The 27,898-nt window shown below is 42.8% G+C and overlaps 1 protein-coding gene across 1 annotated transcript; it reads right to left on the reverse strand.

Annotated features, from left to right (window-relative positions):
- Nucleotides 1-370: 370 nt before the first annotated feature.
- On the reverse strand, nucleotides 371-26,298 carry SLC38A1 (solute carrier family 38 member 1). The gene is given in 15 exon segments (XM_065628099.1): nucleotides 371-472; nucleotides 1,222-1,319; nucleotides 1,427-1,568; nucleotides 2,126-2,244; nucleotides 5,418-5,518; nucleotides 6,689-6,768; nucleotides 8,974-9,099; nucleotides 9,228-9,286; nucleotides 10,178-10,260; nucleotides 11,139-11,220; nucleotides 11,530-11,622; nucleotides 13,279-13,352; nucleotides 18,341-18,456; nucleotides 19,010-19,082; nucleotides 26,180-26,298. Coding segments are annotated over 15 exon segments (1,467 nt in total).
- Nucleotides 26,299-27,898: the final 1,600 nt, after the last annotated feature.

Below are 27,898 nucleotides of genomic sequence, written 5' to 3' on the forward strand. Positions count from 1 at the left end.
AAGGAGCAGAGCTTATGGTTGAAGGGCTAGGAATAATAATGGAACAATGCAATTCGTGGGTGGAGGAGGGGAAACAAATTAATTGTGATGATTTTCTATGAGCAATGCTTTATATATGTCTCACAGACAATTAACACAGATTTTAGGCTGATCTGATAACTCAGTGTCCAGAACAGTGATATGCCTGTTGGAAAAATGTGTCTGTTTTCTGCAAGAAAATACACACACAACAGTATTTTCACTGCTGGGGAGTCATTATTTTGATTTGATTTGAGTAAGCTCACAAAAGATGGAATAGATAACAGAACAGATGGTTGCGATTTTGGTGTGTAGCAAACAGGGGTGTCTTCTTTTCAGAATGAGGTGAACTTCAGTGGCCTTACTCACTGCCTCCTGATTTTACCCAGTCATAGATGACCAAGGGAATGCTCACTAGGGAAAATATTATCCCCAGTGCCAAGAAAAGACCAGCCTGGAACAAAAAGGAGAGAAAATTAATGAATAATAAAAAAGACAATCGATTCAAGTATGTTAACTTCTCTTAAGGAAATTTACAAGGTGATGTATCAAAGTTATTAGCTAAAATGGGATAGCATTTCTGGTAAAGACAAGACCCCTAGATAATTAAACAGATTAGCATCATTAACACTTACTTCCTAGACCAAAACTATTTTTTTTCTCCTTTCAATTTACTTCTTAAACACTGATCATCCCTAAAGAGGATTAAGTGAGTCTGTTTTTAGGACTGATCAGCTCTGCGCTTTTCAAAGCCTCACGGTAATAAGCATACTCTGCCTATCAGATACGTGCCTATCAAAGCTCAGCCCTTTCGTCTGGGGGACGCGCATGTGAAACCCGGGTTTCCTGCCTGTCTGTTCAGAGCAGGAAGGTCTGACTTTACGGTGCTTCCAGTGCATGCCTCCTCAGATTGGGAATACACAGGAGCGTTGTGTCTTTTCAGCTGCAGCTCTTTCTGGGGCTCATAGGAAATCTTTCCAAGGCCCATTCCCATCTGCTCATGCTTGCCAAAGGGCTGACTATCCAACTGGCCGCTTCTGCTGGAAGCACCCTAAGTCTGAATTGAGTCCATTAAAACCACGCAGAACACCACAAACCGAGTGCTTTGCAGGCTTTCTGAACCAACAAGCTGAGACAGAGAAAGCTTGCATTATAAGGAATGACAAGACGAAAGCATTGCATTGACGGGAAAGGAATGCATACCCAAATCCTCTGAGTCAACTTTGATCTATCCTGGTGTGTCATTTTTAAATAGAATGCCGAAGGAAGAATGAAAATCATCATGTTGGCAAAAGTGACCCCTGCAAAATTCAAATAAATGAGTTTTGTTAGCTGTCAGCAACAGCCAATTATTGTGTTGCTGATTAGCAATAGTCTTTTATTAGTAGTACAAAATCAGATACTGTACCTACAACTCCAAAAATGTCCTTCATCGTAGGGATAAAAATGACTAAGATGTTGAGGAAAAACAGAATAAAAGACGTAACTGAAATATGAAGGCGCAAGTCAAATTTTGTTTTTCTAACCATCTCAAATAAGGATGCACGCACCTGTAGGAAGAGAGGGAGAGAGAGAGTTCTCTGTCAAGAACAGTCTATAAACCAATTCAAAGCTTCTTGTATTTATTTTAACTGGTTCTTCATGCAACAACAAGCGCTGCATAGATCCATCAGAAATTTTTGGGTCTCTGATGTAATACCCTTTGAAATAATCCTTAAAATTACTTTGATATTTCAAAACTGTAGGTATACATGCATCTGCAGTAAGATATTCCTCCCTTTCCAACATGCCTTTTGGAATCCTTCTGCACTTAAAAATGATCTTCACCTCTGAGCCTGCTCCAGCGAAGTCGTGTGAAGTAAAAGAAGGCCCTTGTGGATTCAATTTAAAACAGATTGAAGAACAAAAGTGATTAATTTATTTCCTGCAGGGAGGACTTCTCCAGAAGTTAGTGGGAGTCCAGTGCGGGAAAAGGCCGATCCAAGCTCGAGTTCTTTTTTGTGTAGCTACAACGTCACTGACTCGGCAACTGCTGGACTGTGGTTTGAAGAAATGCACTGTGTACAGCTGCTACCAATTTCCAAACCGTGCGGAACTTTTTACTTACTGAGAAAAACAGCACCGGCACCGTGAGTACCACCGCAATGATCACAGCCAAGCGCACCATCAGGATGACAATGTCAGTTTTGCTCTGGTACATGTAAAGCAGATCTGACTGCACTTCGTCTACGGAAAAGACAGTAAGATAAGTGTTCTGGCAAACAGGCAATTCGTTCACAAAAAATCATTGCTTAACAACAGCCTTCTCGAACAACAAGTGATTTATCTGCAAACAAAAGAGTATGGGATGAAACAGCCTTGAATTCAAACAGCACTTTGAACCAAATCCTAATGATCACATTATTCCAGATTAATCCTTTGGAGGCCTGATTTAGGAATGCATCTTAATTCAAGACAGCACATGACTAAGCCTAAGGTAATTTTCACTGTAGGAAAGACAACAGTGAGACATACACAAAAGCTTGCTTACATGCATACGTATAAAAAAAAAAAGTAAAGTGAAACAAGCTATTTCTGATTGGTTCCATAGACTATATTTTCCTGAAGTTTCAAATGATATAAAAATAACCACATGCACTGTAATGGCTGAACTTAATATAAACTACAAGGTTTTGAGCTAAATTAGTCTAAACAGCAAATAAACTTTCAGGGAAAAGGAGTGCCCTTGTTCTCAACCATGAACAAAGTCTATCTTGGGTCAGCTCGCAGCAGGACGCCCTGACATTTGCACTCAAATCCCTTGGCAGCTTCTCCCAGGGCTGCCCTGGCGGTTTTTCCCCTGGAGCCTGTCACCCGCACCATGCCCACAGCTCAGCCCCATGCCGGCCGCTGGCCCCAGGACAAATCACGGGGGGTGCCTGATGGGGAGACGCCGAAGATATTTTAATATGACCTCCTGCAAAAAACTCTCCTTAAAGCCGTGATAAATAGTGCAGAGTGGGTCCACGTGTGCTAACCAGCAGGAAAACCAAGTTGCTGATAGACCTATGCGTTTGCTTTGTAACTTTTACATATTTAGGAGCAATAACCTAAGGGAGCGGCTGTTAAACATGCCACAAAAACATAGTCGTTGCCCCTATTTAGGCTCATGTTTTGTTTCTGCTGCTAATCTTAGAATGCTGATGGTAAAATATAACAGCTCTTAAGCCTAAGTCCTTAAGGGGAACTCAGCAGCCACATTTAGTTTAAAATCTTTGGCACTTGGTAAAACCTCATGTATCCCTGGAAGCAGAGGGATCTGTCCTGCGGGAAATGCCTGCGCTCCCCCCCAGGACGCCCTTCTGGGGCGAGACCACGAGTCAACACCACCTACGCAGTGCTCAAATCCCCACCAGGAGGAAGAAAACACTCTCCCACCTCCCTGCGGATTAGGAGCGGGGTTTTCAAGCCGGGCACATGCAGAGCTTCTGCGACACAGAGCTTACTCTGCTCCTGCAAGCACAGACTGCACCTTCTGAACCGCTCACAGGCTGCAGCCAGGTAGGAAGTGACGGGCAAGGCTTACAGTTGAAGGTCTGCTTTCCTTTCAGCTAGATACACCACAGAGCCCAACCACAGTGTGACCTTTTAGGGGAAGAAAAACACCTCTTTTCTGTAACTCTGCAATGTAAATATAGTCATCACTGCAATACTTTCGAGAATGCAGCAAACAGACAAGTACTATTGGTGTAAAGAAGAAATGGCCACAATAAAAATGGTGTTCTTACCCAGGTAAGGGTAGAGAAGAGGGTTAGAAAACTGTAAGCGAACATATGAAAGGTAAAGTCTTGTCAGTCTCACAGGGAAAAAGGGTCAAAGTGGAGGAATTATATATTCCCTCAGTGTTTTTTTTGCTGCCTCTCACGGCACCGACCCTTGCAGAAGCCCCAGCCATGGGCTCTCGCCACTGGGAGCAGGGACTCCTGACATGGGGAGAGGCATGTGAGACACCTCAGGGACTCATTCCCCCTCAGGAGGGCCAGAAGGACACAGCCCCTACCTCCTCCGTGGACTCCAGACCCTCGCCCTTGAGGGGCGTGGGAGATTCCCAGAGAGGAGCTCCATGGATCTGCCTCCTCAGACCCCTGGGGCAATCACATCAGAATCTCCTCCCTGCCAAAGCGAAGGGGTCCGTGCTGATTTACACCCACTTGCTCCCTGGGGCTGCTAATTTGATGCGTTTCTCCAAAAATGTGTTAGACGGGAACAGTTGGATGAGAGCGGCTGCTGCTGTTGTCACTTGCAGCATATTTTGGTTTTATTGGGAAAATTAGAACAGATGACCTCAAGTTACTTCAATGCATGCAGACTCAAGGCCTCATAATCAGAATGAGAGCCTGAGGAAACAAATATGAGATAGGTACATCTTTAGAAAAAAAAATGCCACATTTCATATTTACTTATTTTCTTTCTCTTGCAGTACATGGCTCACAGGGAATGGTATAATGAATGAGGAGATTGTAACAAAAACGATTCTATGATCCTATAAAAAGTTCACTTGGAATAGAGTGGAAAAAAATTATGACCTTTTGGTGACTCTGGGGTAAAAGGCAAACATCAGTTTTGTCATCCGTCTTGTAACCCCTTAATGGTCTATGGGAAAAGACGCTACTTAACAACATTTCCATTATACGGGAGCACGCGAGTAGCTTTCTGGGCAACACTGATATTTATCCTGTTTAATAATCGTGCCTTTAGGGCATACATGTTTTATCCTTTAGTGATACAACATAATCTATTTGTTTCTTTAAGGGAATTGATATGCATGAAAAGAGACAGGGGGCAAATCTCAAACTCTGAAATAACCATCCTTTGGCAGCTGAGCTGAGACAACACCCAAAGCTTCCCCACCTTCACTGCCAGTTCATTTAACCAAGACCTGTAGGGATCAGATCTAGAGACACAGGGAGAACATTTGGTCTTTTGTTTCTGTGATGAAAGCGTCAATAAGAAGATGAAGAAGCTGTGATGGCTGATTTGATACTCATTTCTTAGGACCTGCTCTCAAATCTGTCTCATTTTATGCAGATATGCATGCTTCAGTCATTACCAATGTACACAGCATTCAAGTGAGGATCTTGGAATGAAAATCTTAGTGGGGCCCAGCTAATCCCCGAATGTCTGAAACAATTCTCTCCCTCATATTTTGAATATGCCTTTTGCAAATACTACTTTCACTTGTGCTTTTCATCCAGAGGGGAAAAAGAGGAAATTATTTCTACCTTTAAAACATAAACTTCAAGCAAAAATACTTGAAAAAGTATTTTAATATTAGTGGATGGGACTTTCCAGCTGGGATACACTATTGATTTCACATGTATTCCCTTTATACTTTGATTAGTAAAGAACTGCATACTTACTGTAGAAAGTCAAATAGCCAAATACGGCAGTCAAGAGGTACATCACAAACATGGCAGAAAATGAGACATTTGCAACCAACTTCATTCTTTTCTCTGAACGGCTGGAGAAAGAAGGAAAAATGAACACATAAAAATGGTTGGGCTGGATTTTTCAATAGCTGTTAAAAACGTATTAAGCATTTGCATAAGCATTGTAATTCTGGAGAGACTCATGAATGCATTTCCATTTAAAACAGGAATTCATTTACAGCTGCATAAGGAAGAGAAGGACTGGGGAAACGGACCCTACTTGGGGCTTAAGTCAAGAAATGCTGGGTCTGCCCTGTGGCTCTGCTCCTCGGCCGTACCTGCCTAAACAGAGTGAAGGGTGAAGCCAAGTGACGAGGAGTGGCCCTTAAACACTTCAGCAATTAAATCAAAAGGCCAAAATAAAGGAAGAGTAAAATTATACACAGGAAAACAAAACCAAAACCAACATTCTGGATGTTTGCAAAGAAACGTTTGTGTCCCCATGGGTAGAAAATAATTAGTGTATGAATGAGTGTATGTGGACCACTGTGGACCTATAAAATAGGTTAAGTGTAAACATTTAATTTTTAGATATTTTTTCTGAAATATTCACACTCTGGTACCTAAAGTTAGACTTTTAAAACCCCTCAAAAATGCCTTAAATAGGCACCTGGGAAACTGCTGGAGTCCCTTGAAACTCAAAGCACCCAGTAAATGTCTGGGACCTGAGGGCACCCATGGGTTTGACTGACCCCTGGCTCCCCCCACAGCCCAAGACCCCTTGCAGCCCCCCAGGACCACCAGCGATGCTGCAGCGAGGCTGGTCTCCAGCTCCCCACAGCCCTGCCCGGCCGGAGGTGGCAGCAGGACAGCTGGACCAGCAAAAGTCTTCTAAATACTTTTTTTTTTCCTGGTACTGCAATAGATATTTAGTTGCACTGGAACAAACAGCATTAGCTGAACACACGCCTCTCTCCTATGCCAAATAATGACCGGCACAAGTTGGGTCTCCCCAGGCTGCTGTGTGCTTCCAGAGAAAACTCCCAAAGTATTGCATGATCCGCAACCTCGCCCACCCCAGCAGTACGCCTGGGAGGCCAGATTTCCCAGCCGACAGCCACGCTCCTTGGCTCGTTGGGTGTTATTAAAGCACATCTCCTCCAAATGGCACAAGTGACTCAGAGCACCTCTGCGCTAACATTTTCCATGCAAAGCAGTTCAAAACAATTAACTGGAAAAAAAAAAAATAGAGAGAGGCTTACTCTTTAAGTTCGCTGTAAATTGGGAGGACTGATGGGTGGCACACAAACGCAAATGCGATGGTGGGCAAAGCGTAGACGGTCTGTTTGGAGAGAATTTCAGAAAAGAAATTAAGACGTATTTCCCCCAGCGGCGTGAAGAAACGATCCGTGTTCAACTACCTCAGCTCCCAACTCTCTGGACTCCTCAATTGAATACTGAGAGCCTTCAGAGAAGGCAGACGACCTGTCAATTAGCACGTATTTAATGAAATATGGAGAGCAGTGCTCTTTCAAAGGGAGGACAAAGCCTTTGCGCTGGCCATGCGAGCACCGTCCTGACTCTGCTGGCAGAGCGCAGCGCTGGACACCATGCAGCTGCTGGCTTTGCTGCCTGGGATGGGTTTCCCTGCCCAGCTACTGCCACCGCCACTAGAACATCGTCAGGCGTGAAAGGGACGTCTGGTGGGTCACCGCTACGCTACCCTGCCTTGGCATGGAGGGGGGCGTGCACCCGTGGTGCTAAGGATGAAGTCCTGAAGAGGAAGCCCATATCCAGACTGTGAGAAAAGAGAAGAGGAATGCAGAACTTACAAATAAACAGATATTTCAAGGTACCAGACTGAGTCTCTTCATTTCCCAGGCCAACAAAAGGGCTAGGAGGGCTGTGGAGGGGGCATGCTTTTCCTTGGGGAGAGAGAGACTGTTACGCCACCAGGAAGAGCAGGAGGCCTCTGGGGGGGACATCACCCCCTTCTCCACCAAAACCTGAGCAGGTTTCAGTCCTCAGCCAAACCCTACACATGATCTCAGCACCCAAGTGCTTCCATTCTCCCCAGGGAACAGGTAGGAGCAGAGATCACACAAAAACCAGCTCCTCCTGCAAGGATGAAACGAGTCCATCCCTACATGCGGCTCTCCCCAGCCCTCTGAGAACTGCTTGCGCTGGGCACAGGTGTCCCCTTCCCACAGCAACCATCCTGCGGTATGGCCCAGGCCTGACAGATTCAGTAAGTACACTGGTTGCTCCCCAGCGGTCCTTCCTCACCCAGGCCTGTGCCACCTCCTCTTCCTCACTCACAGCACACTACTGTTGTGGAGTCTCCATCCGTGGAGATATTCAGAAGTTGCCTGTACGTGGTGCTGGGCAACCAGCTCTAGGCAGCCCTGCTTTTGCAGGGAGTTGGACCAGATGAGCTCCAGAGGTCCCTGCAAACCTCAGCCATCTTCTGATTCTGTGAAGCTGCCTCTCCTCTCACACACCAAAGCTACTAAACTGATTGGCAAACTGTTGGCCCCGAGGGCAAACCTCTAGAGTTCAGCTCCAGGGTGCCTAGTTCAGATGGAATCATTTTTCTGATGTACCTCCATTGACTCTGAGGCAAATGCTAACACTTACTACAGGAAAAGACAACTGCCCTGCGACGCTATCTAAAATATACCTCCACCTAAGCTGCTATCGCATACCAAGTTAACTAACTCTTGGTCTGCCATACTAGATCTGGGCTGATGGCTACCCCAAAATAAAGAGAAGTGCTTGGATTGGCTTCTTCAACTGAAGCTGGTAGGATAAATTTTAAAGAAATTAATTTTTGGATGTATATGCTGTACATGTGCATTCCCTATGAATGCGACACCTGAGGACCCTGCTCTGCTAGGTAAGGTCCAGTTTAACCAGCGCTGTGTCCCAGCACAGCTGACAGGAGAATCCTCCTGCTCCCACAGCTACGGCCAGTTGCTCTTTCACATTCTCTTGGCACAACTTTTCCTGCAGCTGCGTGGTGATGAAGGAAAGCATCCAGCTGAAAGACAATCAAATTTTTGCTGGATTAGCTTTCAGCTCTATCCTTTTCCCAATCCAGTTCGCCATATGGCTACAGAAAACATGTACTCTGCCACAAAGAAGTGGTTTGTGTGCAGAAGGACAGAGGGATTACTTCTGGGCTTTGGATGCAGGAACAGCTTACTCAGCCTTTGCTGAACTACAGCCTAAAGGTGCAGTTGCAGCACGGATAGTAAGAAGCAGTGGAAAGGAAAACTCTTCCAAAGAAAGCATTTGTTGTCTGGTAGTAGCTTGGGCTCACAGCCTTAGGACATCTACTACCGGTGCAGAGCAAGACTGCAAGGAGGTACATTCAACACGGCATCTCCGTAAGACTGGGCAAGGAGACCCATTGCGCCTTCGTCACTGGAGCACGAGTGGAAGCCTGGAGAATCAGCCCCTACATGGTGCTGATCGGATTAAGAACACGGGGCGTAGGTGCATATATTATGTGAATTAAAAATAAGTATTATAAAAAGAAACATACCTTGGAATTAAAGACAACGTACTTTGCCTTACACATATGTTCATGTGCTGAGCTATTCGATAGGACAGTTGATGTTGCATTTAGCTCCAATCCGCCACAGGGAATTTGAAACTTCTTGTAAATAACCTAGAATGAGAGCCAAAGACAGCTAGTTGCTAAAAATAATAATAAAAAGCAAATTAAAATCAAAACATCAGTGAAACTGTGACTTGCCTACCAAGGAACTCTGATCCAACAAAGAAAGCTGAACTTACCGCTATCAGGAAGAACACCATGCAGGTCAATGAAAATCCACTGGTATAGCCAAGATACCCTGAAAGACATTAAAAGGAAACCCCATTAAAAAATATTTTATTAGCCATATCTTGGTTTTTACTTCTTTTTGTTGCTTCATGAAAAGTGTAAATGTATTAAGCTTTTAATATGTATCATGATCTTCTAGGCAGGACAAAAGCATGTCCTGTTGGTGTAGGAGCCTCCCATGTCACAAGCCTCCCCGCTTTCAGACAGACCCGAGCTTTGCTCTGACTAATTTGACTTCCCGAGGCTCATCTTTATGGCTTTTGTAAGGGGCTGTGATCATGGAAACAAACCTGAAAAAGTGCAGTTGTGATCAGAGCGTGATTCAGATTCCCTGACATGAGCCACATCAGCTGAGTATGGGTTATTTTCTCAAAAGGAAGATCCCAACAGGACTTCAGTGCCAAAATTTACCACATGGTTTTAAAAAAATACGTTATGTACCTACTGGCATCTTTGTGTACTCACATACATTTGAAAATAGAATGGTCTATACACATTTTACTTCAAAGTCCAATAATTCTGGTTAACCTCACCACTAAAAATTCTGATGCTTATAGAAAAATAGTTATTTTTTTGTAATCTCACAATTTATGAACTTATTTTTACAGGCTACACATAAAATAGAATTGCCTTATGAAATGAAGACCCTCATAACTATATTTTTTTAAATCAATTTCCACAATTTTATGGATGAAGCTGGTTTGTACTGAGTTCAACAGCTGCAACAATTTAGGCCTACTTATTCCAAGACGCTCAAAACACAGCTTATTCCTAGGCCAGGGAGACTTCTTAGATTACAATGAGAGAACTTTTTTTTTATTATAGTTGAGTTATCAGTGTGGCTGTCGGTGTGATGTCTGGGCTCCTTTACTTTATTCCCAAAATGGCATTTGCATCTTACCTAAGTTCTTAAGGAGACATAAAGGGAGGATTATACCACACGTCACTATGACAACAAGAAGGCGCCCATCCACGTACCATGCCCTGTGTAAAAAATAAAAGAAAAAAAAACCCACAATGAGCACACATTAAACCCTCCCTGATTTTCCTCACACTCAGTCATCCTCTGACTGCTGCAGTTGCAGAACTGTCTTTGGCCTCCTTACTCTAGGAGGTCCTACAAAAGGAGAGATGGAGGACACATCTGAACTTTGTAGAGTCATTAAGTATCCAGCCCTTAAAACACGGCACTGCTCTGACCCAGAGACGGCAGATTTTCATAGTCAACAGGTAAAATGTCACCCTACCGCTGAGATCAGTGAGTGGAACTGAGACGAATGGGGTCTCTAGCTTTTTGTCACGCACTACAACACAGCATATAACCCAGTGCAAAGGATGTTTACCACTATAAGGAAACACCACCTCTCTAATCAAGAAGCTGGTAAATGTAAAGGAGTGATAAGTGGCAGAAATCTAAATATAATATTCTGCTGTTGTCATACGCTAGTATTGAAGAATTTCATACTTTGGACAGTGCTTCAGGGACAAAATCCTGTAAGATGCTTTAGAATGCAGGGAAAAACATTATATCTTAAACTTGCATTGTTCCAAATATCTTCAAGTGTTGTCTAACACTGTAAAAGATTGGATCCTCCTATGATAAGAGGTTTGTATAAACTACAATTCTGCATGAAAATCTGGTGTGCAAAGACAGTAGCTACTGATGACTTAACCTTTCATTTCCTATCTTTACTCTTTTCCATCCCAAAGTTGTCTTTAACCCTCTGAGATATTGCTGCAAAAATCTACCTTGACAAACCTAAAGAATGTCCAATATTTAAGACCTTTTATAAACATATGCTTAAACTTATCTACACAATGTTAAATTCTATAATCTAATCACCAAAATGAATTCAACTTACGTAAAAGATTCTTCTTTTCCCATTAGAAACTTTAAGGCGGAAGGCAGTTCATTTTTGACTATGAAGAGATAGCTCAATATTGCTGGAAGAAGAAAGTCAGTTTAGAAAATGGTTGAGATATTTTGTGGAATAAGTACAGAGAAACATCTTGAACCTTTTCCCACATCAGCCTCTGATGACAGAAGACCTCGAACTATAATTGACTGTAAACTACTGATCATTCAGTAATACAATATTTTTAAAGGGCTGCAAGCAAAGTGTTAGTCACAGCTATATTGAGGAGCGTGAAGATCCCAAGACATCACTGAAGGAGGAACCTGACTGGTTGGTAGCCGTAACATTATTAAGATGTTCCTGGGTTTTGTTTTTCAATACCCTTCATCTCTTTTACCTCCAATGTACAGGAGAGATGTAGATGCAAAGACAACCGCTCTCCCTGGGGCACCGAACAGCTGCTCACCTATCTTCTCATACACCATGGTGCCTATTAAAAAAAAAAAAAAAAAGGAGAAAGGTAACAAATACACCAAGGAAAGCTGTTGAGTTGAAACACTTATGATTCCTTTTTAGCTAAACACCCACCTGTGCAGCTGTATCTGCCTTTTGCAAGTAAATAGAGAGCTCTCTTGTAACTACTAGGGCTGAAACTTATGTAGGAATGTTTTCTTGACGTCTATAAATGTTATCATTGGCTACCGGTCACTTTTGAAATAGAAGCTCTTAATGAGCCTATTACACACCTTTAATGAGGCTGCCTATACCCCTAGTGCCACATTAAGTTCTGGTAATCCCATCCTGGCTTATTAGGTTTGCGCCCACAACGAGGGTGACGTAGGAAGCCTCTTCTCCAGACAAAACTCAGCACAGGAGGATCCACAAGTCACTGCTGGCAGCCTGGCCACAGCCGACACAGTACCCCAATTCTGCAGTTTCGCCTGCTTTGACTAAACAACCTAAATGAGAGCAGCCACTGGCTTACAGGATGATTTACAATTTCTAATGAAGAAGCCTTAACTTGTGAATTCTCAATGTGGTTTGTTTTTTGTAAAAGCAGTGAAAGGTGTAAATTATAATTATAACTTCTTTAAAAATATCAGTCAAGCTTGAGAAACTTCTCTATTAATTGGTTTGTGTTTCTATGTGTTTTTTTTTTCCTTGGCTGTGATTTAGGCTGAGAAAAAGACTGGACATTGTGAAGATGGTGAGATACATGAGAACTGAAACAGAAATATTGCAGATGTTACACTGTACGTATGACTTTAAAAATGTATTCCATTGTTTGGTTTTCTCTATATTTTCTTATAGCTGACATTTCTGCTTTGAAGCTTTTATAAAGAATGAGTTTGAGCTTAAAATGTACCAGCAGCTTAGTAACCAGGGCCTAGATTTTACGAACTAACAGGGCACGAATGTGTCCGCAATTAGGCATACATACCTAATTTAAATAGGCTGTTGCTGCCATTATACATGCTAAAACAGTAACTCAGATGTGTCTAAATTACATATTAAAATATTACAGTGTTCTTGTGCACAAATAATTTTAAAAATCTGGCTTCAGAGACTGCTACCCAAGGAAAGAGATGCTTGGACTTCAGAGCACAGGGACATTTGACACCGTAGGTAATTTCTAATTTCTGGTTTTGTGATATATTTTGCTTACAGATACACTTCCCTCAGTCAAGGAACTGTTCCGTTTTATTTTCTTTTAGGAAAACTCCTGCTACACCACAAAGGCTATCAGGAATTTCACACTAACCATTAAGGATAAACTGTATTTCCAAGTAGGCTTCAGCATAGGTAAAGATTCATTATATTTCATTTGCAATTGGTTTTGTAATGCAAAGAAACTATATGACCTGTTCCTTCTACCTCACTGAGGACAACATTTCACAGTAGCAGAATTCACTCTTTGTGATTAAGTTTTTCTCTTTATAGTGATGGTTAGATGCTGTTCTCCATTGCTATGACATAAATTCTTGTTAATTCTAGGCTTCTGGTCCAAAATATGTTAGGCCTTTCTATTGTGTCAGCAAAGTGATAGAAACTCAGTCTTACACAAAACACTTGGCCTTATTTGAGCACTTTTCACCTCTTATTCTTTACAGTTCTATTGAAATGGTACAATAACATCTTAAATTACCTGTTTCCCTTGAACACACCAACATGAGATGTATTGAATAAATAGACAGCACCATCACTGCAACTAAAAGCAGCCTACAAAAGAATGGAAAACAAAGTTCACTGTAAGAGCTGAGCTCTAACATTGAAGTATTTCACATCAGGTCATATTCCCATTGCCTCTGAGATAAATTTGTACTCTTCTGACAATGCATAAAGCCCTAAACCCACATGTGATTCATGTGCTTTTTGCAGTTCCACCAACCCACGGTGGAGGTAGAAAGCCCTGCATGCACAGAGATTCAACCAGGTCAAACTTGGTTGAGCTGGAGAATGCAGCCTGTTAATGAGTGACACCCCTCCAAATTAAACAAAGCAAGAATCAAGATCTCTTTTCAGGTAGGAATTAAGATTTGATCAGAGCAGGGATGAGCAAGGCATGTCCCTCACCACCTACTCTAAAGCTTTTTTTCTGCAAGCAGAGTAAAAATTTCAAAGGGAATCCCTCTATTTCAAGACTTCCATACCAAATGGAAGCATCTTTTCCCTGGACATCTTTCATATGCTACCAAAGTGGTTCCCAAATGCCTTTTTACGTGCGTCCCAGTGCCCCAGGATGGGGAAGAGGAGGGAAATTAAGGCTCAACTGGCTTCCTTTGGGAATAAAGGCAGAACCCAAAATCTTACGCTTTGTCCAGTTGGGGGTTGGTGTCACTGATGTCACTCCTGGTCTGCTGTGATCCATACATAATTTGGCTTCACGCAGAAGAATTGCAGGAAGTAATGACCAAACTGTTTGCGTAGGGAACTTGCTGGCACAAATGATAATTAGTCAGTGCCGGGGGCTAAGTGCATAAAAACACATTTGCTCATTGCTCTATGTCTTTAAGCCCAGCACCATGTGTGCCTTCCCCTCCAACACTCTGACACACAAAGACCTGATGATGTTTTCATGATGTGTGTGAAGAGCACTCAGACAATCTGTTGGCAATTCCTCTCCTTATTATGACAACTACCCTCAGGACACTGAGAAAAACAAGCCTAAAATTTAACAGAAAACAAGCTGCTGCCATAGATAGGCAGCAACACATCTTTTTCATAGGCACACATAGAAAGAAAAGGATGAGAAGCCTCCTCCTCCCACTTTTTTATTATTTTAGACTAAAAATACTTAAGTGCCAAATAATGACCCACAAGTTTCTCGGGGCCAGAGAAGCAGGGAGAAACATAAAGAGGTGATGGGAGAGACTGCTTTTTTGCCAACAAAGTACGATGTCTGACAATAACAACACACTCTTTGTACAGCCCAGAGGGTGTTTCTCCTCGAGGAGTTGGAGAGGGGAAGGGAGACCGTACCGGCTGAGGTCACTCTGCTCCATTTTTTACTGATGTGCTAAGCCCCGCTCCTGCCCGCATTCCCTGCGGAGCCCCCACACCCCTGTCTGCCGGGAGACACGGTGCTCACAGCCCCCCGTGCTCGGCTGCTGGGCTCACTCACCCCCACCCCAAATGGCTCTGGCTCCCCATGCCAACATCAATTCTATTTTAATATTAAAAGCTCCCGTTTTTCAGGCGCTGAGCTCATGGAGTCTTCGCAGCAGTAAAAATAACACTCCCAAGCAGCCAGGTATTTAGCTGATCTGTTGTCCTTAGCTCCCCATAGGGCTCTCACAGAGACACTTGGCATTTTCATTAGCGCTGTATGAAAAACTTATTTGTGTTAGGACTGTGGTATGGACAGGGATATTTACGCCAGAACCACCCCTTGGACAGGAATGAAAATCTCCATGCCACGCGGTATGCACAAATTCAAAACAGAAGGAGGGGAGCTTGCACTGCAGTCCCAAAAGCACTCCCCCTACTTTTTATTTTGACTGTTTTTGAAGAAGTGCTGGCAGCTATGCGAGCAAGCGGCACATGCAAAAGTCACCTGCCCCCAACAAATTCAGAATAAACAGTTTAAGGCAGGGGACTGATACAGTGCTGGGAAGAACAAACTGTTCCTGCCATGCCACTGTTTGCTCCCAGCTGCCACATTACCAGGTCAGCTGAAACATGAGCTGTCCCCAGCCCTCTGTGGAATCCCAGGTTTTGGGGCCAGAAGACCTGTGAGACTCGTGCAGTCACCTGCTTTATTGCACAGAACAGCTCTGAACCCTCATCAGGTATCGGGTGCAGAAGAACGTGGCCGAGCATGGGGTTTACCACCATATGTCCTCCCAGAGGGCCGGTCTGCTCTAAACCTCTGGAGAAGTTCAGCTGTGGCTTCACGTTTGCTTCCAGCCAACCCTAGCAGAAGCGGCTGCAGCAAGCAGTGTGATATTTCACTTGTAATCTCATACTAACAAGGCCCTGTGTCTCAGCAGGGTTCTTCATACCATGTGCAGTGCCTGGCTAAATGCAGGCTGAAGGCACCTTGAGCTTGGCTGGCCACTATGTCTCTGCAATGTGATCCATCCCTCTGGTCCTGGGTTTCCAGGATGAAACCGCAGGCAGCGACAAGTGCTCCTGCCACTCCGAGGTATCCTGTCCCATCCCTAACTTCCGAAGCCTTTTGTGCCATCTTTCTGCAGCAAGGTTTTCTCCCCTTTTACATGCAGGAAAGGATGCTCTTCTTTGGTCTGGGCTGTAGTTATCAACCATACTGGGATTAAATTCCTCAGAGTTCCTATCTCAGTTGTTTTGCATAGGATGCACGGCACTTGGCTATGGCACTAACTTATGCAAATAAGATGTGGGAGTATATACTCATTGTCATGTTTATTTTGCATGTATTACACCAAGAATTTGGATCTGAACTGATCCAGGTGTGTATGGCAGTGTCCACTTCACACTGCGGCAGTGTAGAAGTTGTGAGAGTGGAAATCAGGCTAAGTCTGCTTTCTTAGCACTGAAAATGCTCTTTTAATTTTTCTGCCTCTGCTTTCTACTTTTCAGAGGTGGTGTGTGCCAATACTGGATAAAGTAACCTAGAAACATTCCAGAACTGTGCTACTCAAGAACAATGAATTTAAGTGCTTTCTCATGTGCAAAAAGCAAGGAAAGTATTGCTAGGACTCTAATTGCTTGTAAAGCAGAAATAGTTCTAAGATCTACCTGTGATAACGAAAGCAGAACTGCACATTTATGGGAAATATGCACTGAATGAGAGTGTGAGAAAAGAATCTCACACCAATGGACTAGGTTTAACTCTGAGATTACTACGTGATAAAAGAATATTTAAAGCAGTTCAGCCTTCGAGTCTGACTACAGACACCACGTTAGGATCCTGTATCTCCAGGCTTCAAAGGGGAAAGCTCTGCTGGCCTGGTCAGTGAGGTCCTGCTGGCTTCCTTACCCTTGATCTCATCTGGCTGGTCTAGCTCCAGGCCAACAGATCTAAAGTCATTATAAAGCCAACAAAAACAATTATCCATTTTTAAATACATACAGTTAATTCTGTAGAGAATAATGCTGTTATTTACTGTATAAAATCTCTGCATTCAGGTTGGGCAGTTTTTCGTGCAACGTGGTGGTACAGATCTACACATTCACTACTCAGGCCAAGACAAGCCCAGTCACCACATGTTGTTAGAAGTTTCTCTGATGTTCACAGCACTGGTCTGGTCTATTTCACTTAAAAGAAACTGCCTTTTTACATCCTTTAGAGCAAACACATTTCACATAATTGATGAAAAACTGCTGAAACAATAGGAAGAGGATGAACTTATAGAAAACGAAAGCAGTAAGGAGAAATTGAGGGTGCTCCTTGGCTGAGACACTATTATCACAGCAAATTAACGAGGCTGAAGAGAGGGTTGGTTTTTTTTTTCTGGTTACAGCAGTTTGTGCAAACACCAGTCTGTGCCCTCAGAGGTGTGCTTGTCAGAGCACTGGTAGAGTATCATATACAGGTTAGAGTACTGGGGAAAGAAAATCCAGCAAAAATAAAATAAACTTGGTCTCTCTCTACAAGAAAGACCTAAATTAGAGTCCAGATACTTTATAGCCTAGCTTAGTGACAACACAATGATGCGACTTTGTACATTCTTAATGTATATGGATTAACTCCTTGGATTATTCCTAGATTTTACCCAGCTACAGCAAATTGTAAGCTAGCAGCATGGATGTAGCTATCCTGGCACAAAACCACAGTGCAGATGGCTATATGTGCCACTTAGGCCATCCACACTGCTATACACAGGACCAATATTATAAGTTTCCCAAAAACCTAAGAAATAACAGAAGTTCTACATTTCTAGATTTGACATTCAATAAATTACACCTCTTTAGAGTAGCCTGTAAACTCAATAACCATGTTGAACAGTTCTCAAAGATTGTAAATTATTGTATTTGTTCCCTCAATGAACATTTATCTGAAATCTGCACACAATTACCGACTGATTTCTTAACAATCACTTTTCACAATGAAACATCTCATACTGCGATCCAGAATAACACAGAATAACACAGTCTTACTCATTCACTGGCACAGTTTCATTTTTAAACTATAAAATTCTCCTTCACAAAATGCCTCTTTTTTGCTGGAGTTAAGTACCTTCCTCAACTCTTTTTTTTATACTAAAATCTTGGCTATATTTATGTTGGCTCTCTAGGACTCTCACATAAGAAAGTGAAGAAACTGTGGGAATGAGATGAAAATATTATATGTAGCATATAAAGCAATATAAATATTCTATTTCTTGGTTAAAAAAAAAGTAGCTATTGCACCATGCTTTGATGAAAGCTCTAGAGATTCTGTGACACAAGTAGAAACTATGCACTATCCCACTATCCAACTATTACTACTGAATATTTCTGATGTATGTGTAGGTCCATAGGAAAAAAACATGGCTAGGCTCAGGTTAGTAGTAAATAAAATTGACTTAATTTGCTCTAGCTTTGCAAGTAGTGGCTTTCCCCCCCCCCAAAAAAAAAATTTGTCCAAAAAATAATGTCCAAAACTTGTATCTAACATTTTCAGGTTTGAATGCTGTACTTGATTACAGATGGACTATAAATCCCTCTGTTTGCTGACAGCGTACACTTTCTTTAAATGCAGTAAAACTGCATGGGGATCAGCTACTCACCACGCAAATACTTACAGGAAAAGGATAATTCCTGTGTTGGCCAAGGCAAAAGCAAGGCCCAAAATCCCACTCCCCATGATCGCATTGCTGAGGTTGAAAATGGACATTCCCAGGGAAGTAGTTCCTGGGATCTGGGGAGGTAAAGACAGACGTGTCAGCAGCAGCTTGGAACAGAGCAGGGAAAATGCATCTACGCTTCAAACTCCACATTTTGTGATATACCAGGTATAAGTAACTACCGCTATGGAAACGACTTAATAAAAATTGGGTTGAAAGAGGAAAAACGTCACTAAATCCTGTCACAGCTACACGCTGATCCTATAGATTCAGTAAACTGACATAAATGGTATAGGCAATGCACAACTCACTACACTTTAAATTTAAAACCCCGTCTTTCACTGTGCCTGTGAAATGTCTTAGGCGCATGAGTTATATATTGTGATGCCATACGGAACCACCAGGACTTCCTGCCTAACACAGGCCAAGGGATTCCCTTGCCTCAATTCATCCAAAATGCTCGGGTTTTCTTTTTTGAAGTGCTGAGCACAGGCAGTTTCTACTGGAACCCGGAATTCTGTTACAATTGTGTGTGCCCAGCACTTCTGAAGACCATGTGTAAAAGCCCTTCATATGCACAACATATAGTTCATTTTGACAGGGAAAAGAACAGCGAGAGAGACTTACGTATTCATCACTGTCTTGTTTCTCCAGCTTGCCGTTTGTGAGACTTCTGCTTTCTCGATCCGAAATAAACTTGCTGAAAAAAGAGGATTTATTTCCAGTGATTAGAAAATGCGAACACATTAATTCCATGAGCAGCATGGGATTACAAAATACGCAATGTATAAAAACTGCATGTGAAAAGAGGTCACACTCATAACTATTTAATGAGCCAGCTTATGCTTTGCTGATACCAGCGTATATTGCGTATTGATAAAGGTAACACTAGCAGAATAAATGTATATATACACTGAATGGTCTTTTAGGAGATTTAGTCAAGAAGCAGCACCAGTTTTGCATACAGGCAAGTAGTTTGTCTGCACAGACACTAAAAGGACATATTTCTCCAGGTGTCCTGCAGAGGTGTGTGTGACTGGTACCCCCCACTCCCAACTCCTGCTAACGTGGTTAGCATCACCAGCACCATTTAATGAGGCAAGCAGCCATTCTCTGTGACTAAGTAGACCATTCATTCCCTTTCCCTCATTATCAGGCCCTGAAGGTCCCCTGAACCAAGTAGACAAACCAGATTTCTTCTTCCCCTCCCTGTCGGCCTCAAGACTCCTGGGCGCCAGGCTGATCGCTCCCTTGCTTGCCAGCCCTGAAGGTCCCAGGCACCCACCCCAGGCGGTGGTGATGACCCCACCGCAAGAGGGGAGCCTAACAGCACCCAGAGCACTGTCCATGAAGTCCATCAAAGCCCTAAGAGGGGAACTTGTTGCGAAGCTGCTGCTGGACTGTGAGACCCGGGATCCCCAATGGCCAGGGACACCCCTACCGCGCTCTGCTTCCTCCCAGGACTGAGGGAGAGACTCGTCTTCTTTTATATGATTCTTGAGTCTAGATTATGGTTGTTATATTTATACAGCAAATCATGTATTAAGATTTGACCCAATCTGCAGAGGGTCCAAGTGATAAGAAATTGTAAATTAAGTTGTATTATAAATTCTGTATTATGCTACTTGTAGATTGTACTACTTTGATTCTGCTTGTAGAAATCCTGTGCCATTCTAATAATAAATACTCTGCTATACTAATCATAATATTTATATTGCATCAGCCATCAGATGTGTTACATACCTTACCAGGTGCTGTCACCAAGTGTCAGAGGCCCTTTTCGCTGTGGGTAAATTAAATTCTTAAATTGAAACAGAGAAACAACAGGCTGAACACAAAGGGCAGCACCGCTGGTCCTTTACCACAGCTGGAAGTTTCTGCTGTCCGAGGATGTTCTCCTTCAGCCTGTGGCTCAAGACTGACTGTGCTCGTTTGAGCACATCCAGCGGTATCCAGGCTGGTAACGTAACTGTGAGGTCATAAAGACAGAGCTCTGTCAAAATTCCGTACTACCCCAGTTGTGGCGTGATTACTGGCGATATATGCTGGCACAACCTCTAAGCCTGTGCCAAAATTGTGTAGTCGTAATGCTGCTGATTTGGCTTCCACAGCCAACACACTGGGCCCTGCGTCTTTAGCACTGTGGATATTACGTCCACATATTGAGTTTATCCCTTAAATCTGGGCATAGCTGGCAAAATGTATGTAGTATTTTTGCTGGGTTTGTTGTAACTTTGACTCCTACCCATTGGTCTGCTTTGGCTTCCTTTATATCAATAAAAATCAACTGTGTAAAAATCTCCTGTGGTTTTTTTTTTTTTAAACTACTAACTTCAGCATTTGCTGCAAAATATAGACACCGTGCCAGGTTTACCAGCTCTAACATAGTGGGAATAGATGTGTTTTAAGAAGTGCAAAGCAAGCACTTCTAAGATAGACTGATCCAAAATTAGCTTTCCAAAGCTTACCATATAGGTATTCATCCTATGGAAGAAAATCTCAACCTGATTCAGAGCATGTGCTTTTTTTTTTTTTCCATGTCTGTTCAAAGCCTGTCTCTTGAACGTAGGCAGCAGAGTGTGAACAGTTTGAAAAAGACATTCCAGCTCTCTCGAAACACCCCACAGGCAATTTGTACAGGCAGGAGCACACAGAAGAGCTTTGTCTCTTTTAGATTTGTAAGTGCTGCTGGGAACATCTGTGGACTTTGCCTTCTTCTGTCATTTATAGAGATCATGTGTCACTTTAGATTTTGTCAGAGTTATGATAGAAGTAACTAGCCTGCTCCCCTTACTTCTCCTCATCCCTCTACAGCCAGTTCCCCTTAATAATTACAAATATAACAAATTTGTAGATAGTATTATTATCACCACATGGTATTGAAGTTTAATGAAAATTATTGTTAAAGAACTAACACATGATAAAGACAACACTTGAGTGATATTGCTTGAATATGAAGTGACTGTGGCACTTCTCATTAGGATACTTTTGACAGAATAAACAGCTTCTGCAGAACTGGCATCTTCTGTGACCACTAAACACATTATTTCCTTCTGGATGGGACTTAAAAATAACACATCTGATTTGATAAATTGATCCAAAATACTTTCTTTTGAGTTGGTCCTATATTAAAATGGAGTGGGCTTGTTGTCCATCCTCTTATCTGTTAAGCTGGACTCCTCATTTACCTCACATTTGCCATATCACACTGCACATTTTTCTCCTTTTATGCTAAGTGATGTGTACGGGAGGGCAAAGTCAGACATGGGAATGTGGCCATGGGGCTCCTGAATCACACCTTCTATGAGATACAGAGCATTGCGGCCAGATTTTTTATGGGGGGGCTTCCCAGCACCTGCCCCCCAGCACCAGGATGGCTTGCCTAGAAATCTCAGCAGCGATGCAGAGGTGGGGGATGTTGGGTCTGCCTGATCCAGAGACTCTGCTGCATTTGCTGTTGCAGGCAACTTAACCGACAAGTCCAGACGAGAAGGTTGCCTCGGGACCACGCTCGCTAGGTGGTACAGACTTAGCATATGACGGCCTAAGTTTTCCATAAACGGAATGTATTACTGAACTTAAATTAAAAAACAACCAGCCAATCAGCCTAGGGGGAAGGTAATCCAATGGGTTCAAGAGAAACAAATTTTCCCAAGATTTTGCTTTTTGTAAACATTTTTTCATTTCAGGGTGTTTTTTTTTTCTCCCCCCTTCTACAGCATCTGAAAGGGAACATATGTTGGAATACTGGAATTTCTAGTTAAACCGTGACATGCACCTGCTCTGCTTAATAGATGTGCTTAGAAGGCGAGATATTCATTGTCACAGAATGTTGTATATTTGACCTTTATAAATATGACACGAATGAAGTGAAGCGACTGTTTACTCCAGCCTCTCCCAGCCCTCCCAAGGACTGGAGGCCACTGTGACAGGTGCTGGGGAAATGTGCAGTAGGACTGTCTGTGCCACCAAAGCCTTGTGGCTCCCTGACAAGTATGAAATCCATTTGTGCTGTTTCTTGTCTCCATTTCAAACACTTTACTCATCATTAAAAGACGTAACCTGTTCTTATATGTTTCTGCTTTCCTGTTGTGCTCAGCTCACAGCTGAGTAGGAGCAGCTTATACAAAACTTTTCAGATACATTAATAAAATAACCTGGTCAAAAAATAATTACCTGATCCTTGTGATGCATGAAGCCTCACCGCTGGCTTGGAAGGGATTTCTTCATCTAAGTATTTTCTTGGTTTGATTTAGTTCAAAGTAGAAACTTAGTCTTATTGATAAAGTGGTTTTAAAAGGACCATGTTTAACTACAGTTTCGAAATCTAATTTATTAAAGTACTTACATGAAAAATGTTAGACTAAGTTGATATCTCCAAGCTAACCATTTTGGCTAGCAGAGTTAGCCAAAATCATTTTAGCCATCTCAGGTATGTTTAAAATGAATTAAAGTGATATTTGACAATGACTTCAACATTTGTTAAGAAAAGCTAGTTTTGCCAAGATGGCAGAACTTTATCCTTAGGCAGCTTCTTAAACTGAGCTCTAGCTTGAGCAACAGCAAAGATTTCCAGGGCAGGCAGGAACTAGAAATACAGAAGGAACCTTGGTCTGGCTTACACTATGAAACTCGGGCCAGATCTGAGTATACCTACTAACAGCATTGTTAACCAGCCAAGGGCTGCTTATAACTTACTAGTAGCTGTAAACCAAGACAGACGTTCAGCCAGCAGCTTCTTGAGAGCATCGTTGTCATTACAGCTAAGGAGTACGTCACCTAAATACAGGTTTAGAGTTATGTGCAGAGATGACAAAGTTTTATAGCCAGGATACACGGTTAAAAGTCACCAAATCCATCTCTGGATTTGATTCAAGCTTCTTTATTGACATGCCCAGAAGAAATTCAACATATGTGTATAAAGAAAACCTCCCTCCCAATACACCCCCTTCCAAACAACATCCCTTCCCTATATATGACTGCATATATAAATTCTTATTTAGGCCCAGAAAAGGCTGGAAATCCAAAGTAAACTAGAGAACTCTTTTCCAAGATCAAGAAATATTTAGGGTTTAAAACCAGACCTGGAATGAGCTTCTTCCTGATGTACCTGGTCTACCTTCCCCACAAGACCCTTAAAAACTCTGCCCTACATAGGGCTTGAAAAATTATGCACTGGAAGAAAAAAAGGTTTAAAATGAAATACAGAGTGCAAAACCACCAGGTTGAAACAACAAAAAATATTTAGTTGAAAATTACAGATCTAATCTAAAGCTCAAGTGAAATCAACAGAAAAAGTCCCGCTGACTTTGATGGACTTTGGAGTTTCACAAGGCCTTGCACCGTGTGCCACGCAGCACAATATTATTTCTTCCATATACCCATTAATCTCTTGTCCCATGGAGATGGGGTGTTTGCCAAAATAGTCACAGGAAGGGAATAGCCACATCTTTTCGGGATGTGTTTGGTGCGAGGCGCAGATCAGGGTCTGCCCGCTGGCTTGTCGCCCATGTCGGCGTGGAGGTGCTTGCCCAGGGCAGTGGCCATGGTGGCCACGGGTGGCTCAGCCACAGGACCAGCCCCAGGGGACATCGACGGGGCTGCACCAGTGCCAACGTGCTGCTGCGCTGGAAGCTGCGGTTGGCATGAGCTGCCTAGAAACTCTTGTTTTAGACATGGAGGGAAACATGAACCCACTGGGATATACAGGGAAAAATACTCGTGTATGGGATGCATGAGTCAGTAGCTGCGCCACGAGCACCCTGGCAGAGGGATAATAGACAACTATAATGGGTTACATCCTACAAGCAAATGGTGCTCTGCAGGGGAAAAAAGTTATCCAGAAGGGAACATAAAATTGTGGAATATGTTTGTCTGCCTTAAGAGCCAGAACAGTAATCAGAAAGCCAGCCTCTAAGTTTCTGACACTCTTTCCTCACCCCATGCTGCTTCTGCCTTTAGCAGGCAGTCTGGATGTGACCCAGACTTTGCCACGCTTGCTAGCCCTTATCTCCACAAAGCACAAGGTGACTGCTGAGGATCAGGCACACAGGGCACACTCCTTCGCCACCCTCCATAAACATTCACTGAAAGATGAAGCGTTAAGAGGTTTTTTCCCTGTAACAGTTATGGTGGCAGCAGCCAAAGCGCTGGGGGGGCGCAGCCGGCCCGCACAGCCGCTCCTTCTCAAGGACATAAATCCAAGCTCCAGGGAGTCAATTTACCACTGTCAGCCCCAGGGCTCCTGGTCTTACCAAGTGAGCCAGCAGGGAAGGAAGCAGGTTCATACTAAAACTGTTCTGTTCTGGCAAAGTTGTAGGGTTTGTTTTTTCGGGGTGTTTTTTTGTTTTGGTTTTTTTTTTTTTTTTGGGTGTGTTTTTATTTTTGTTTTTGTTTTTTACAGAAGTGGTTTGCATTTCGTTTTGGCACTTTCCATCAAAGCAGTTGCATCAGAAAATTCCTGGCCGGCTCTAATCTTCACCGGTGCAGCTGCGCTGTGGTCGCACAGCTACATGGTGCAGCTGGCGACGGCCCCAGGACTTCCCCAGGCGGGTGGCGGGGGGCGCGCAGGCTGGCACCCTCCTGACGGTAGCGGGGAGCTCACCCATGCCACCAGCCAGGGCCCCCTGCTTGGTCCTGGGGTGCATCTGGTTGTTTTTGCTACATGCATGGTACGTGTGGCCAACGCTGGGTGCTTATTCCTGTACCCACCACCAAGCTCCCTGTCCACCCACACGACCACACGACTCTACCCTCACTAGGGAAAAAACAGCTCTTAATTTTGTTTTTACACTAGAAAGTGAGTTTCTCTGGGCAGCCAGAGAAGCTGCTGCCAAAAGGAAGAAAGGGCAAGGGAAGGGGTTTTTTAAAGACCACGTATACACAGGTGGCCATAGCGATCCAGCTGCAACTGGGCAGGATAATGTGCTGGCAGAGGATTCCCAGCAGCACCAGTGCCAGGCAGGGCTGGATCCCTGTGCTGGCACCGGCCGGCCAGTGTGCTCCGCCTCAGTTTGCAATATTTGAACAGGAAGTTTGATTGAAAAACATCTTGTTTTACAGCTCACAAAACCCAAACAGGGTCCATCAGCAGGTCTTTGCTGTAAACAGGACGCTGAGTACCTGTTGGAGGCTGGTAGGGAAGCCTGAAGAACCACTTTCAGGTGGAACAGGCTGCTCTTTGAAATGACTGTACAGCTTAGAGGAAAGTCCACATACTAATTTGAACAAACGTAATGATTTTCATCAATATTGACAAATAGATGCATTTTTTAAACTTGACATGACTTTGGTATACGTCCCTGTTTTACTGGCTTCTTGCCATCCCTGTTTTGGGGAAGGACAGCTACTGCCCAGTTTACTTTGCTGCCAACAGCATCAGCTGTAAATCCCCAGGAGCTTGGGTGTATGGAGGTGGCCAGGCAGGTTAAAATTGTTATATCTGAGATCAAAGGTCAACAAAGAGATCTGTCGTTGGTCTAATTGTATTAATTATTATTACTTATTTGCTGTGTGCAAGCACACATTTGAAAATGTTGGCTTTTTGCTACATTATATGTTTGTGCATTTTATTAGACTAATTTGAAAGATTCGAAACGATGAATAAATTGCCACTCTGTTTGCTTTATCTGCTGTTGCAGACTATGCCCAACAGATGTCACATATGAAATTCAAATTGCATCTTCAAATGGAGCATGACTTGGTAATGAATAATTCAAGACATATACTGAAAATTAGAATGCTGTTTTTAAACAGTGTGTTTCTTAGCACAGGCAGCGTCAGTGGAAAAATACTCACCTATTCATCTGGCCATTTTCCACCTCTGTGAAATCATTTGAATCATTGCTGATGTTATCATCTTCAGGGACAGTCATATTCTGTAATTCAGTCAGTTCTAATCCAGCTTTGAAAGGCATCCTGGGTGAGGAACTGTATGTATCCAAGTGCTCCTCCAAATATTAGTGTTTGGTTGGTATCTCCTGAGTGAACTGCAGCCACAGTGTCAGCAACCTAAATAAAACACAATAAAAAAATCCAAGATGTATACCACCGACAGCAGGCAGTATCATCAGATGAAACCAATCAAACCTGGACAAGAGGCACCTTCCTTACCAACCAGTTTCATGTTGTTAGAAGGACCTCAGGTTATAATCTAAATGCATTGCACACTAGTAGTAACCTTATACACCTTAATGAGATCAACTTCTCTAACCTTACAAATTTACTCAGTCCCACAACCAACTGCTGAAGATAGTAACTGTATTTATAAACTAGTGAGCAAACCAATCTTACTTGTTTCAGGGAAAAAAAAAAAAAGGTTAACTATCTACAAATTAAGGAATAAAAATTATTGCCTGTCCAAGTCGATGTTTGGTGTTCATCTCTCCATGTTCTCCATGTTGCCTTTTACTTCAAATTATAAAATATCTTGTGTCTGTGCTGTTGCTAAGTGGATGGAAGAGGGGGACAAAGTTATCCCAATACTCTGTTCTACCTGTATTCCAGGTATTTGAATTTGTTAAGGTTTTTTGGTAAAGAGGTTGTGCAGAGGATGCTTTATGTATGGTTAAACTTATTCTGAACAAGGACAGAAACAGACAGCAACAAATCCCTAAGCTCATGTATCATAGGAAGAAAGAGTAATAGATATCTCGTGTCAAGCAGTTATTATCTAAATATCAGATGATCTCTGCTCCGATAGAAGTGTTGCTTAAAAGCACCAAGAATAACACCAAAGGCAGATCAGAGAAGTCTGCTAGTGACATATTTCCTCATCAGCAATGCAAATCAGCTGAAAGACCAATATTTTCCGGAGTCCAGCCACTCAGCGGAGCTACAGCTCCAGTGTGGTGCTGAGGCAACAGGATGTTATGCACAAACAAGCTCCTGCACAGCTCTCTCATTTCCCATTTTGTGAATGAATTTCCTACAGTATTGCCAAACAACAATTCACCCTGAGGTACATATTGAATGTTTAGGTGCCAGATTATTTGGGGGATATCTTAACATTCTCAAGGCTACCTCAAAACCATCATACAACCAAAGAAGCAGGAGCACCCCCAGCTCTTGCAGGGCACTATGGCAAGGCAGGAGGACACAGTTAACTCGTTCAGTTATGGCATCTGCCTGTTTCAAATTAAGTTTACAAGACCCAGTACTTCTGGTTTATACCACATCCCCACCATGCAGAAAAGGGCTTTGCAAATGAGCATTTTTTTCCTCTGTAAATCATTTCTCAGAAATGTAGTTTTATCTCGAAGTTTACATGTGCTCTTAACATCTCTTCAGAAGACTAAAATTTCCAAATTTCAGGTGCAAAGTTTAAAGACAAGCCTCAAGGCTTACAGTAGGGCAGGATCTGCTCTTTTCTACTGAAGGAGCAACTAAGCACATGGTTATGGTGTGAGAAGGGGAGGGGATGTAAGCTGGGTCCTTTTCAGCTCCTCTACAGAGGATATTTCCACGATAGATACCAGGGGAGTGACCGTTCAGGTATTAAAATGTTGGCACAATTAA

This window comes from Caloenas nicobarica, chromosome 1 (assembly GCF_036013445.1).
Source record: "Caloenas nicobarica isolate bCalNic1 chromosome 1, bCalNic1.hap1, whole genome shotgun sequence".
Lineage (NCBI taxonomy): Eukaryota > Metazoa > Chordata > Aves > Columbiformes > Columbidae > Caloenas > Caloenas nicobarica.